Here is a 12,984-nt window from a genome sequence, read left to right as displayed (position 1 = left end):
CAGTTGATATGCATGCTCCTCTGACTCGAGTTCCACAGTCCTGAGCATTCCCGACCGTCTAGTGTCGCGCCCCAGCCCACGTCCGATGCGTCCGAGAAGAGAACGTGGTTGGGAGTCTGAACAGCCAGGGGAAGACCCTCTCTTAGGTTGATATTGTCCTTCCACCAAGTCAGACAAGATTTTATCTTTTCGGAAACCGGGATCGAGACCGCTTCTAGCGTCTTGTCCTTTTTCCAGTGAAAAGCTAGATGGTATTGAAGAGGACGGAGGTGTAGTCTTCCTAGTGACACAAATTGTTCCACGGATGACAGCGTCCCTACCAGACTCATCCACAGCCTGACTGAGCAGCGTTCCTTCTTCAGCATCTTCTGGATGGATAGCAGGGCTTGATCTATTCTGGGGGCTGATCGTCTTGTTGTTCAGCAACGTCCTCATCAGAGGGTTCCTCATCCGAAAACTGATGAGGAAACAGCAACGGAGTGGGCAACGTCTGGCTCGCTGAGTCCAGTCGCACTGGTGCATGCGTGACGGAGCCGGACGCAACATCATGGAACTGCTGCACAGTCTGTGAACTGTCAACAACCATGGGTGCGCGAGGAAGCACATCGTCAACCCGAGACTGTCTAGACCGTCTGGGTTGTGCAGTCAACACCCTACCAGGTTGCTGAGGTTGACGCACTGCGTCAAAACAAGTCACCTCTGCTGGTTGTTGAACGTCCTGAACGTCAACAACCACCTTCGAGCGTCGCTTAACGTCAACGTGCGGCTGGCAACCCACACTGGGTCGCATCGGTGGAGGAACCACCTCAACTGGCAGACGCGAGTAGGTTACCTCAGCGTCAACAGGGCGCACAACCGACCGGTTGGAAGGTTGTTGGCCAGAAGGTTCGGTAGCAACCTTCTCCGCATTAAAGTCCTCTATCAAGGACGCAAGCTTGGACTGCATGTCTTGCAGCAAAGCCCATTTAGGGTCTACGGGAGCAGGTGCGGCAACAGACGGGGTTAGTGACTGAGGCGGTACCGCTTACCATCCCTGAAAGCCTTGTTATGCATGACATAATTGTACAGCAAAACTTCAAAGGCTCGAAAACAGCTGTGAAGTTGACCTGTAAAAAACTTGGAGCGTCTCCTGGCCAGGCGCCAGGGAGAGTCTATGAGAATTGAGAAGTCTATCTGGGCAGAGGCATGAACTCCCAAGCCGAGAACTTCTCTCGTGTCATATCAGACTCTCGCTCTATAAACCAGTTTAAAAGAAGGGAAAGCAAAGGCTGTATCCCCCAAACTCCTCCTGGGGAAAAACCAGTCGCCTAGCCAACGTAAAGCTCTCTAGGAGAGCGAGAGAGCACTAGCTTAAAAACAACGGCTTCGAAGTAGCTAGGCCTAGTGTAAGCTCTGACGTTTAGGCGAACGAGGAGCAGCAGTTACAAAAAGATCCGGACAAAGATCCTTAAAAAAATCATCATGATTTAATTAAAGTCTATAGGGGGCTAAGCAGCTTTAGGCTCCTCTCCATCTGACAGAGTCCTCAAGGGAATATCAGTAGGAGGGGGAACAGCAACTTCCTCATCTACAGGAACCTTGTCTGATAAAAGCTGAGTCTCCAGCAAGGGAGAGACCTACCGTGGTGGCAATGCTTTACAAGCAGAGTCCACACTCACTGGTGCATTAGTAGCGGACCAGAACGCAACGTCATGTAACTGCTTGACAGTCTGTGAACTGTCAACAACTGAACTGTCAACCACAACAGGTGCGTGAGGACGCACAGCGTCCACTCGAGACTGCTTTGACTGCCTAGACTGAGCAGTCAAAACAACTCTAGAATGCGGAGGTTGACGCACAGCGTCAAAACAAGTCAACTCCGATTGTTAGTGAACGTCTTGAACGTCAACAGGAGCATCAGCAAGTGGCCTAACGTCCAAATGCGGCTGAAAAACCACACGAGACCGCATCGAGTGTGGTTCTAAACAACCTGACTGACGTGACTAAGCTACGCCAACGTCAACAGTAAGCACAAAGGAACGTTAGGTTGGCTGAAAGCCAGGATATCGATGAGATAAACGGCTAGACTCAACGGACTAATCGGCAGAATAGTCTTCCATAAGGGAGGCAAGCATATACTGTATGTCTTGCCATACAACCCATTAAGGATCAACGGAAATGGTTGTGGTAAGAGACGAGGGTAACGTCTGTGACCGCAACACTTTGCCAACAAAAAAAGACTCTCAGAGTCTGTGTTACGCTTTTGTTAGGCGGCGAGCAGTTATCCGATGACTGCATAGGGTCAGAGCTGTCCTAATGGTTGTAACCAGGACGCTGGACCTGTCCTGAAAGGACTGACTTAAGCTTAAGGGCTTCGAAACCTTGTGACAGGTTTCTTATGCGAAAAGCCTTCGGATGACGAGGAGAAACAACGTTTCTTTCGTCTTATGGTAGGGGAGATCTTGGTAAGATACACCCGATACCATAGAGGGAAAACGTCTGTTCGTTGATCAAGGCCTCTCGAACCCATAAGTCGTTTGACATTACTTCTCCCCTGGGCATGGGAGCATGCAAGAGGTCCCGGACTAGGTGAACGACAGGCACGAACAGACGAACCCTCGGACGCAACACTGTAACACTTTGCGCATATCACTTTATCACTTCAATTTTCTGTTTTGCACTTATTTCACTGAAATCGAAACTTTTACTGATTTCTACCTGAAACACGCAATTCTACCCTTCATTAAAAGGTAGTAATTACGAAATCAGTCGTATAATGCAAGCTCATTAATACCAGCAAAAAACAGAAAACATATTTTAAGATAAAAAAAATCAGTGGCTGGGAAAGAGACTAAACAATAGTTCATATAAACTACGTTTTCAATCTCTCACCGCACATAGCCTGGGGACGAGAATAAAAAACTAAAAACGTTTTATCCTTCCTCCCCGTACAGCGACTAGGGACGAGAGTAACTCGAGAACAACGTTACCCGCTTGAACGGAACGTTTTCTCTCCTCTCTCTCCCTCCGTCTCTATCTCTCTCTCTCTTTCTCTCTTAATTTCGCACCTAAGAGAAGAGCCCAATTAAATTTCGTCAAAAAAACATGTTATTTGACTACTGTAAAGGAAAAAACTGAAAGGTTTTTCAAATAAAAAGTTCCTTTAAAAAAGAATTTAAAACATTTAAGCTGAGAAAGAATGAACAAAACGTCAGAATCGATTTACTCTTACTGCAAAGTGAAACCGTGATACACTCTCTCTCTATCGTAACGATAGAGCGCATGTTGAACGTCCTGAACGTCAACAACTGCGTAGCATACTGTAAATAAACTAAACGTTAGTTCATCTTTGAAAACAGTACGAAGACTATCAAAGAAATTCTTTCATAAAATATTACATTTAAAAAGTTTTAAATCCTTAGCTCTTTAAAAGCTAAATACGATATAAAGGGCTCAACGTTGATTAACTTCGGTTTCCAAGTTAGGACCGCCTACTCTCAGGAAGGTCGCATATAAACAAAACATTAAAATTTATTTTTATATGTTTATAATAAATGGAAAGTTAATCGAAGAGGCCTAATAAAGGCGGAGAGATATAAAATATATAGAGGAAAATCTATAACGTGATAAGATAATTACTAAAAGCCTAAACACACTTCCGTCTAAGGGAAGGGTCGGCCATTTAAAAGTGAAAGAAAGTCCATACTCTCTTTGTCACCATAATTAAATCTATCCAAAACGAGTTCAAGATTTAAGATGAAGATAAAACACCTGCATAGCGAAAGCTCAAAACTAGAATATAGTACTTCACCAAATAGATGTGAAAAACTCCAATTTAGCAACAGCGAGTAAAGTACGTCTTGTCGACACCTCGACAGAGAGAAAATTGAGTCTTTGTTTACATTGAGAGCTGGGTATCTGGTCGACAGATGGCGCTGTTGGGCACACCCGCAACCTGTGTAGCGATCGCTGGCGAGTTTTTCCGTAGAGTTGTCTGTCGGGCAACAGAGTTGCAGCTATATAATCACCGGCTAAGTTAAATATTGAAAAATGGTTTTTTATGATATATAGTCCAAATAATTCTGTAAAATTGGTTACTCATCAAAATTCATATGAACAAGTTTTCAATGTGGATTAGACTGCCCTCTTTTTGGAAAGTATGCCATCACAGACTTCTATTATGAAGGAGGAGGCCAGAGGCCCTGAATTCAAGACCTACAAAGATTGCCTCACACCTACAATGTGTGGAAATCCTGTGTGCTTCATGATAAAGCCATCGAAAACAAAAATAAACCCCTAATGGCAGTACATTGGATGCACAATCAAACTGCATGGAAAATGAAAGCACTGGCATTGGATTGGAATCAACAATGCTTCATCCTGTTCTTGATTTTAAAGGGATTTTTATAATTGACAACGCTCTCTCTCTCTCTCTCATTTTTTTCTTGAGAAATCTATTTTTAAATTTTCATACCATTCGTAACATCTCGGATCACATCATATTTTTCGCACATCTACGTTTGTTTGGTCTAATGAAATATAAAAAGGTGTAAAATATGAGAATCTGTCCTAGGTGTATAGTTAAATTTCCTGTAAGCAGAATTCATAACCACTGATATAGACCACTGAAAACTTGGTATCGTTACTTGATGTTTCAACAATGGGAATACTAATATTACTTGGTAGCATATTGAAAGAAAATCACTCGATTTGCCTGCTTGTCTTCCGCCAGATATATGATGTCACCAGACATGTGACATGAACTCAACAAAGAATGACTTGTGAATTATATAAAACTCTTTTCGGATTTTCTTGTGTCCACATAATAGTCTACGATATTTTAAATCTATAAATACTATGATTTTTCTTCATGTATTTTCTATTCAAAAATATGATATTTTAATTATAAAATAAATTTTTGAATATACTTACCCGGTGAATATATAATAGCTGCAACTCTGCGGCTCGACAGACAACATACTTAAAAAACTCGCGAGCGATCGCTATGCAGGTTGCGGGTGTGCCCACCAGCGCCAACTGTCGGCCAGATACCACTCAACAAAGAATGACTTGTGAATTATATAAAACTCTTTTCGGATTTTCTTGTGTCCACATAATAGTCTACGATATTTTAAATCTATAAATACTATGATTTTTCTTCATGTACTGTATTTTCTATTTAAAAATATGATATTTTAATTATAAAATAAATTTTTGAATATACTTACCCGGTGAATATATAATAGCTGCAACTCTGCGGCTCGACAGACAACATACTTAAAAAACTCGCGAGCGATCGCTATGCAGGTTGCGGGTGTGCCCACCAGCGCCAACTGTCGGCCAGATACCACTCTCGGATGTAAACAAAACCTTCAATTCTTCTCGTCCCGCTGCGTCTCTATTGGGGAGGAAGGGAGGGTCATTTAATTTATATATTCACCGGGTAAGTATATTCAAAAATTTATTTTATAATTAAAATATCATTTTTAAATATTAAACTTAGCCGGTGAATATATAATAGCTGATTCACACCCAAGGAGGTGGGTAGAGACCAGAGTTAATATGTTTACAGCGTATAAGCTAAGAGTTTTTTCATTTTGACAGTTATCAATATAACAAAACCAAAATAAATAGGTACCTGGTAAGGAAGTCGACTTAGACGATTACTCTGCCTTTTAAGTCTGTCTTCCTCATGGAGCCCAGCGATCCTCTTAGGATGCTGACAGACTCCCAGGAGCTGAAGTATCAAGGGCTGCAACCCATACAACAGGACCTCATCAAACCCCTAATCTGGGCGCTCTCAAGAAATGACTTTGACCACCCGCCAAATCAACCAGGATGCGAAAGGCTTCTTAGCCTTCCGTACAACCCAAAAAACAATATTAAAAACATTTCAAGAGACAGATTAAAAGGATATGGAATTAGGGAAGTGTAGTGGTTGAGCCCTCACCCACTACTGCACTCGCTGCTACGAATGGACCCAGTGTGTAGCAGTCCTCGTAAAGAGTCTGGACATCTTTCAAGTAAAATGACGCGAACACTGACTTGCTTCTCCAAAAAGTCGCGTCCATGATACTTTGCAGAGATCTATTTTGCTTAAAGGCCACGGAAGTTGCTATAGCTCTAATCTCGTGCGTCTTAACCTTAAGCAAAGATCGGTCTTCCTCACTCAAGTGTGAATGAGCTTCTCGTATTAACAATCTGATAAAATATGACAAAGCATTCTTTGACATAGGTAAGGATGGTTTCTTAACCGAACACCATAACGCTTCAGATTTACCTCTTAAAGGCTTAGTACGAGCTAAATAGAACTTAAGAGCTCTAACGGGGCATAATGCTCTCTCTAACTCGTTGCCCACGATCTTTGATAAGCTAGGAATATCAAAAGATTTAGGCCAAGGACGAGAAGGCAGTTCATTCTTGGCTAGGAAACCAAGTTGAAGAGAACAAGAGGCTTTTTCTGTCGAAAAACCGATGTTCTTGCTGAAGGCATGAAGCTCACTGACTCTTTTAGCTGAGGCCAAGCACACCAGGAAAAGAGTCTTAAGAGTGAGATCCTTCAGGGAGGCTGAATGTAAAGGCTCGAACCTGTCTGACAAGAGGAATCTTAGGACCACGTCTAAATTCCATCCAGGTGTAGCCAAACGACGTTCCTTAGAGGTCTCAAAAGACTTAAGGAGATCTTGTAGATCTTTATTGTTGGAAAGATCTAAGCCTCTATGCCGGAAGACCGAAGCCAACATGCTCCTGTAGCCCTTGATCGTGGGAGCTGAAAGGGAGCGAACTCTTCTCAGGTATAAGAGAAAGTCCGCGATTTGGGCTACAGAGGTACTGGACGAGGATACAGATACTGACTTGCACCAGTCTCGGAAGATTTCCCACTTCGATTGGTAAACTCTAATGGTAGAAGCTCTCCTCGCTCTTGCAATCGCACTGGCTGCCTCCTTCGAAAAGCCTCTAGCTCTCGAGAGTCTTTCGATAGTCTGAAGGCAGTCAGACGAAGAGCGTGGAGGCTTTGGTGTACCTTCTTTACGTGTGGCTGACGTAATAGGTCTACTCTTAGAGGAAGACTTCTTGGGAAGTCTACCAGCCATCGAAGTACCTCGGTGAACCATTCTCTCGCGGGCCAGAGGGGAGCAACTAACGTCAACCTTGTCCCTTCGTGAGAGGCGAACTTCTGCAGTACCTTGTTGACAATCTTGAATGGTGGGAATGCGTAAAGGTCTAGGTGAGACCAGTCTAGGAGAAAGGCATCTATATGTATTGCTGCTGGGTCTGGGACTGGAGAGCAATAGATTGGAAGCCTCTTGGTCATCGAGGTTGCAAAGAGATCTATGGTGGGTTGACCCCAAGTCGCCCAAAGTCTCTTGCACACATCCTTGTGGAGGGTCCATTCGGTTGGAATTACTTGACCTTTCCGACTGAGACAATCTGCTAGAACGTTCAAGTCGCCCTGGATGAACCTCGTTACTAGGGAGATGCCTCGATCTCTTGACCAGATGAGCAGGTCCCTTGCGATCTCGTACAGAGTCAGTGAGTGGGTACCTCCCTGTTTGGAAATGTACGCCAAGGCCGTGGTGTTGTCCGAGTTGACCTCCACCACCTTGCCTCGAAGGAGACTCTCGAAGCTTATCAAGGCCAGGTGAACTGCCAAAAGCTCCTTGCTGTTGATATGCATGCTCCTCTGACTCGAGTTCCACAGACCTGAGCATTCCCGACCGTCCAGCGTCGCGCCCCAGCCCAAGTCCGATGCGTCTGAGAAGAGAACGTGGTTGGGTTTCTGAACTGCTAGGGGAAGACCTTCTCGTAGACTGATATTGTCTTTCCACCGAGTCAGACAAGTCTTTATCTTTTCGGAAATCGGGATCGAGACCGCCTCCAGCGTCTTGTCCTTTTTCCAGTGAAAAGCTAGATGGAATTGTAGAGGTCGGAGGTGTAGCCTTCCTAGTGAGACAAATTGCTCCAGGGATAAAAGCGTTCCTACCAGACTCATCCAATTCCTGACTGAGCAACGTTCTCTCTTCAACATCTTCTGGATGACGAGCAGGGCTTGATCTATTCTGGGGGCCGACGGAAAAGCCCGAAAAACTGGACTGTGAATCTCCATCCCTAAATACAGAATAGTTTGGGATGGTATCAGCTGGGACTTTTCCAAGTTGACTAGGAGTCCCAATTCCTTGGTCAGATCTAGAGTCCAATTGAGATCCTTCAGACAGCGATGACTGGAAGAGGCTCTGAGAAGCCAGTCGTCCAAATAAAGGGAGGCTCGGATGTCCGATAAATGGAGGAATTTTGCCACATTCCTCATAAGCCTCGTAAATACGAGAGGAGCCGTGCTTAGGCCAAAGCACAGGGCCCGAAACTGGTACACCACATCGTCGAAGACGAATCTCAGAAAAGGTTGGGAATCTGAGTGAATGGGGATGTGGAAGTAAGCGTCCCTTAGGTCGAGAGAGACCATCCAGTCTCCCTTTCTGACCGCTGCTAAGACTGACTTTGTGGTCTCCATGGTGAACTTCGTCTTTGTGACAAAGACATTCAGAGCACTGACGTCTAGCACCGGTCTCCAACCTCATGTCTTCTTTGGTACTAGGAAGAGACGGTTGTAAAACCCCGGTGGTTGAAGGTCCGAGACTTTGACCACCGCTCCCTTCTCTAGTAAAAGAGACACTTCCAGTTTCAGGGCTTGTCTCTTTGCTTCCTCTCGGTACCTGGGAGAGAGATCGATGGGGGACGTCGCTAGAGGAGGTCTGCGTACAAAAGGGATTTTGTACCCCTCTCTGAGCAACCTCACAGATTGTTGATCTGCGCCTCTCTTCTCCCAGGCTTGCCAGAAGTTCTTGAGTCTGGCACCTACTGCTGTCTGAAGTTGCGGGCAGTCAGACTCTGCCCCGCGAGGACTTGGATCCTTTCCTCTTTCCTCTCTTCCCTTCGGCACGAGCACCTCCCCTGCTGGGGGCTCTGCCACGAAAGGGCGGAATAAACCTGGACGCTGGAGTGTCTATCCTAGGTCTAGCAGACAAGGCAGGCAAAGGGGGAACTTTGCGAGCCGAGGACGCAACCAAATCGTGGGTGTCCTTCTGCACTAAAGACAAGGCTATTTCCTTAACTAAGAGTTCAGGAAACAAGAACTTAGACAAAGGCGCAAAGAGTAGCTCAGATCTTTGACAGGGCGTCACTCCTGCTGATAGAAAAGAGCACAGAGACTCTCGTTTCTTTAGGACTCCTGACGTGAATGAGGCGGCAAGCTCGTTGGATCCATCGCGGACGGCCTTGTCCATGCATGACATGATGAGTAAGGAGACATCCCTATCGGCTGATGAGATTTTCCTACTCAGGGCTCCCAAACACCAGTCTAGGAAGTTAAAAACTTCAAAAGCCCTAAAGATGCCTTTAAGTAGATGGTCCAGGTCTGAGGATGACCAACTAATCTTCGAGCGTCTCATGGCAAGGCGGTGGGGAGAGTCTACAAGACTTGAGAAGTCGCCCTGGGCAGAGGCAGGAACTCCCAAGCCGAGAACTTCTCCCGTGGCATACCAGACGCTCGATCTAGACGAGAGTTTAGATGGAGGGAAGGCAAAGGCCGTCTTCCCTAAACTCCTTTTGGTTTCCAACCAATCGCCTAACAGCCGTAAAGCTCTCTTGGATGAGCGAGAGAGAACGAGTTTTGTAAAGGCTGGTATGGCAGCAGGAACGCCTAAAACAAACTCAGACGGCGGCGAACGAGGAGCTACAGAGATAAAGTGTTCAGGGAACAACTCTTTAAAAACAAGCATGACTTTTTTAAAGTCCATAGATGGTGGAACTGCTCTAGGCTCATCAAAATCTGAAGGCTGATCCTCAGGCTGGGGTTCAGCAACGTCCTCATCTGAAAGTTCCTCATCTGATAACTGATGAGAAAACGGCAAAGGTGTAGGCAACGTTTGACCCACAGCGTCCGGCCGCACTGGTGCATAAGTGACGGAGCAGGACGCAGCGTCCTGAAACTGCTGAACAGTCTGGGAACTGTCAACAACAACAGGTGCGCGAGGACGCACAGCGTCCACCCGAGACTGTTTAGACCGTCTGGGTTGTGCAGTCAACACCACACTGGGTTGCGGAAGTTGACGCACCGCGTCAAAACAAGTCAACTTTGATGGTTGGTGAACGTCCTGAACGTCACCAGTCGCATCAGTGAGTTGCCTAACGTCAACATGCGGCTGGAAATCCACACAGGACCGCATCGGGGGAGGTACAACCCCAACTGGTTGACGCGAGAAAGCTACATCAACGTCAACAGGACGCACAACAGAACGCTTGGATGGCTGACGGCCAGGGTCTCCATGAGAAAAACGGCTAGGTTCAATGGAAACCTTCTCTGCGTTGTAGTCTTCCATAAGGGACGCAAGCTTTGACTGCATGTCCTGCAGTATAACCCATTTAGGGTCTACGGAAACGGGTGCGGTAACAGACGGGGTTAGCGACTGAGACGGCACAACTTTGCCTTTCTTAGGCGGCGAGCAGTCATCAGATGACGGCAACGGGTCCGAACTGTCCCAGTGACTACATCCGGGACGTTGGACTTGTCCTGAAGGGACCGACTTGCGTTTCAAAGGTCTAGAGACCTTGCTCCATGGTTTCTTACGTGAAACGGCTTCGGACGACGAGGTAAAAATGGGCTCTCTCGTCTTATGGTAGGGGCGATCTTGACGAGATACGCCTGATACCAAAGAGGGAACGTCCGTTCGCTGATCAAGGCCTCTCAAACCCATAAGTCGTACGACATTGCTTCTCCCCTGGGCTTGGGAGCTTGCAAGAGGTCCCGGACTAGGTGAACGACAGGCACAAACAGACGAACCCTCGGTCGCAACACTGTTCACAACACTTTGCGTAACACTAAGCACTTTCCCACTTTCCGCCGTGGCACTTTGGCACTTGAGTTCCTTTACGTCAGCCATGAGTTGATTACGGTCACTTGCTAAAGCCTCAACTCTCTCCCCCAAGGCATGAATAGCACGCAACATGTCTTGCATAGACGGCTCCTGAGTGCTAGGAGGGGGGTTAGGAACAACCACTACAGGGGAAGGATTAGGTTCAGGGGCATGTGGAGAGGAAAAATCTACGGACTTAGATGAACTTCTCCTTACCCTATCTCTCTCTAGCCTCCGTGTATATTTATCAAATTCGATCCAATCGAATTCCGAAAGGCCCACGCATTCCTCACACCGATCTCCCAATTGACAGGTTTTACCCCGACAATTGGAACAAACAGTATGAGGGTCGAGAGAAGCCTTTGGAAGACGCCTATTACAGTACCTAGCATTACACTTTCGAAACTTAGGAACTTGAGAAGGGTCAGCCATTTTGAATTAGTCAAAGAAAATTCCAAAAACGATCTAAGTCATCAACAAATAATCCGATTCAAAAAAGAGTTCAAGAGTTTACGTTGAAGAAAACACCTGTACTGCGAAAGCTCAAACCAAATTAAAGTACTTCACCAAATATGATGGGAAAACTCCAGGTTCTACAGCGAGTAAAAGTACGTCTTGTCGTCAACGTCGACAGAGAAGAATTGAAGGTTTTGTTTACATCCGAGAGTGGTATCTGGCCGACAGTTGGCGCTGGTGGGCACACCCGCAACCTGCATAGCGATCGCTCGCGAGTTTTTTAAGTATGTTGTCTGTCGAGCCGCAGAGTTGCAGCTATTATATATTCACCGGCTAAGTTTAATATTTAAAAAGGTACAGTACTGTACATTATCAATAAAATAAATACTAACATACCAAGCAAATGTATTTCTCTTTATAATGTAATAGAAAAAAAAAAATTTTCCTATTAGTGTACTTACATTAGATAAATATCAACCTACTATCAGAGATGATGAAACAAATTAAATGAAACTAGTGTAAAATATAAGGTTCTGTATAAGTGTAGGGTCAAATTTATGCTAAGTAGTACTCATAACAAACAATAACGACCCCTGAAATACTTTATATCGTTATTCGATATTTCGATAATAGGAATACTAATGTTAATCGACAGCCTGTTAAAAGGAAATCACTCAATTTTTCGGTTCGCTTTCGACCAGAATTACGATGTAACCAAACATATGATGTGAACTCTACACATATAAACTTTTCTTAATGTATTTTTTACTTAAAAATGGATACTGTATATCATCAATCAAACAAAATACTGTACTAACTTACCAAGAAAAATTAATTGATATTTATGAAAGAAAATATATTATTTCTATGGAAACATTTATCTGATTAATGTATCATTTGCGACAGACTTGTGACGTCACCACAGTTGCTGAAACTGGTCGTAAAGTCGATTAGTCATTCATAAGTCGCATAGGTCGTAAGTCGACGACTACATGTATCATGTATATCTGTTTGTTTTTCATTACTGTGTTGTGCAGAGAGGAGGGAGGTAAACAGCGTGAAGGCTGGGCGCAAAGAAGTGCGGGCGGTTTGAAAACGTTGGAGCAGTACTAACCGAAAGAAATTGAAACTTTATTCAAAATATTATGTGGATCTCTGTACCATAATGACAGAACTCACAATAACAGAGGACTGTCAGTAGTAAATGCTTTTACAGATCCGCAAAGAATTAATCTTATGCCTGCCTAAGACTCTGAGATTCAGCCAATATGCACAGAAGTGACAGAACTACCAAATGACAAAAATAGGGGACAGAAGTCTTGAATGATTCTGAGTGCACATAAAGATAACTACAAGTGAGGAATCAAATAAAGTCTAGAATGCTAAAGATTGTACGAAGTTTGATTTCAAGTAAAACAATACATGCTTTTCCAAATGAGCAAAAGATGCCTAAGAACTATTTGCAACATGTAAAATAAACAAAAAATAGAGTATTACTTGCCTTCAATAAACTCTGGAGTGACATAAATAACTCTGTATCTACCAGCAAACATATCGGAGTAAATATTTGACTTGTTGGTTTGAGCACTACCCAAAAAACAGGCCTCTATATTGGAAGCCTGTAATCATAAAAAAAAGA

At 44.6% G+C, this 12,984-nt stretch overlaps 1 protein-coding gene across 1 annotated transcript in view; it reads right to left on the bottom strand.

Annotated features, from left to right (window-relative positions):
• LOC137623447 (ATP-dependent DNA helicase RecQ-like) overlaps positions 1-12,984 on the bottom strand; it is a 128,783-nt gene that overhangs the window by 93,200 nt on the left and 22,599 nt on the right. The window contains exon 5 of the mRNA XM_068354285.1: positions 12,847-12,964. Coding sequence (XP_068210386.1) covers positions 12,847-12,964 — 118 coding nt within the window. The remainder of the gene's footprint in view (positions 1-12,846; positions 12,965-12,984) is intronic.

This window comes from Palaemon carinicauda, chromosome 2 (assembly GCF_036898095.1).
Source record: "Palaemon carinicauda isolate YSFRI2023 chromosome 2, ASM3689809v2, whole genome shotgun sequence".
NCBI lineage: Eukaryota > Metazoa > Arthropoda > Malacostraca > Decapoda > Palaemonidae > Palaemon > Palaemon carinicauda.
The sequence above is the reverse complement of the archived record's forward strand: the minus strand, read 5'-3'. Positions and strand labels throughout refer to the sequence as shown.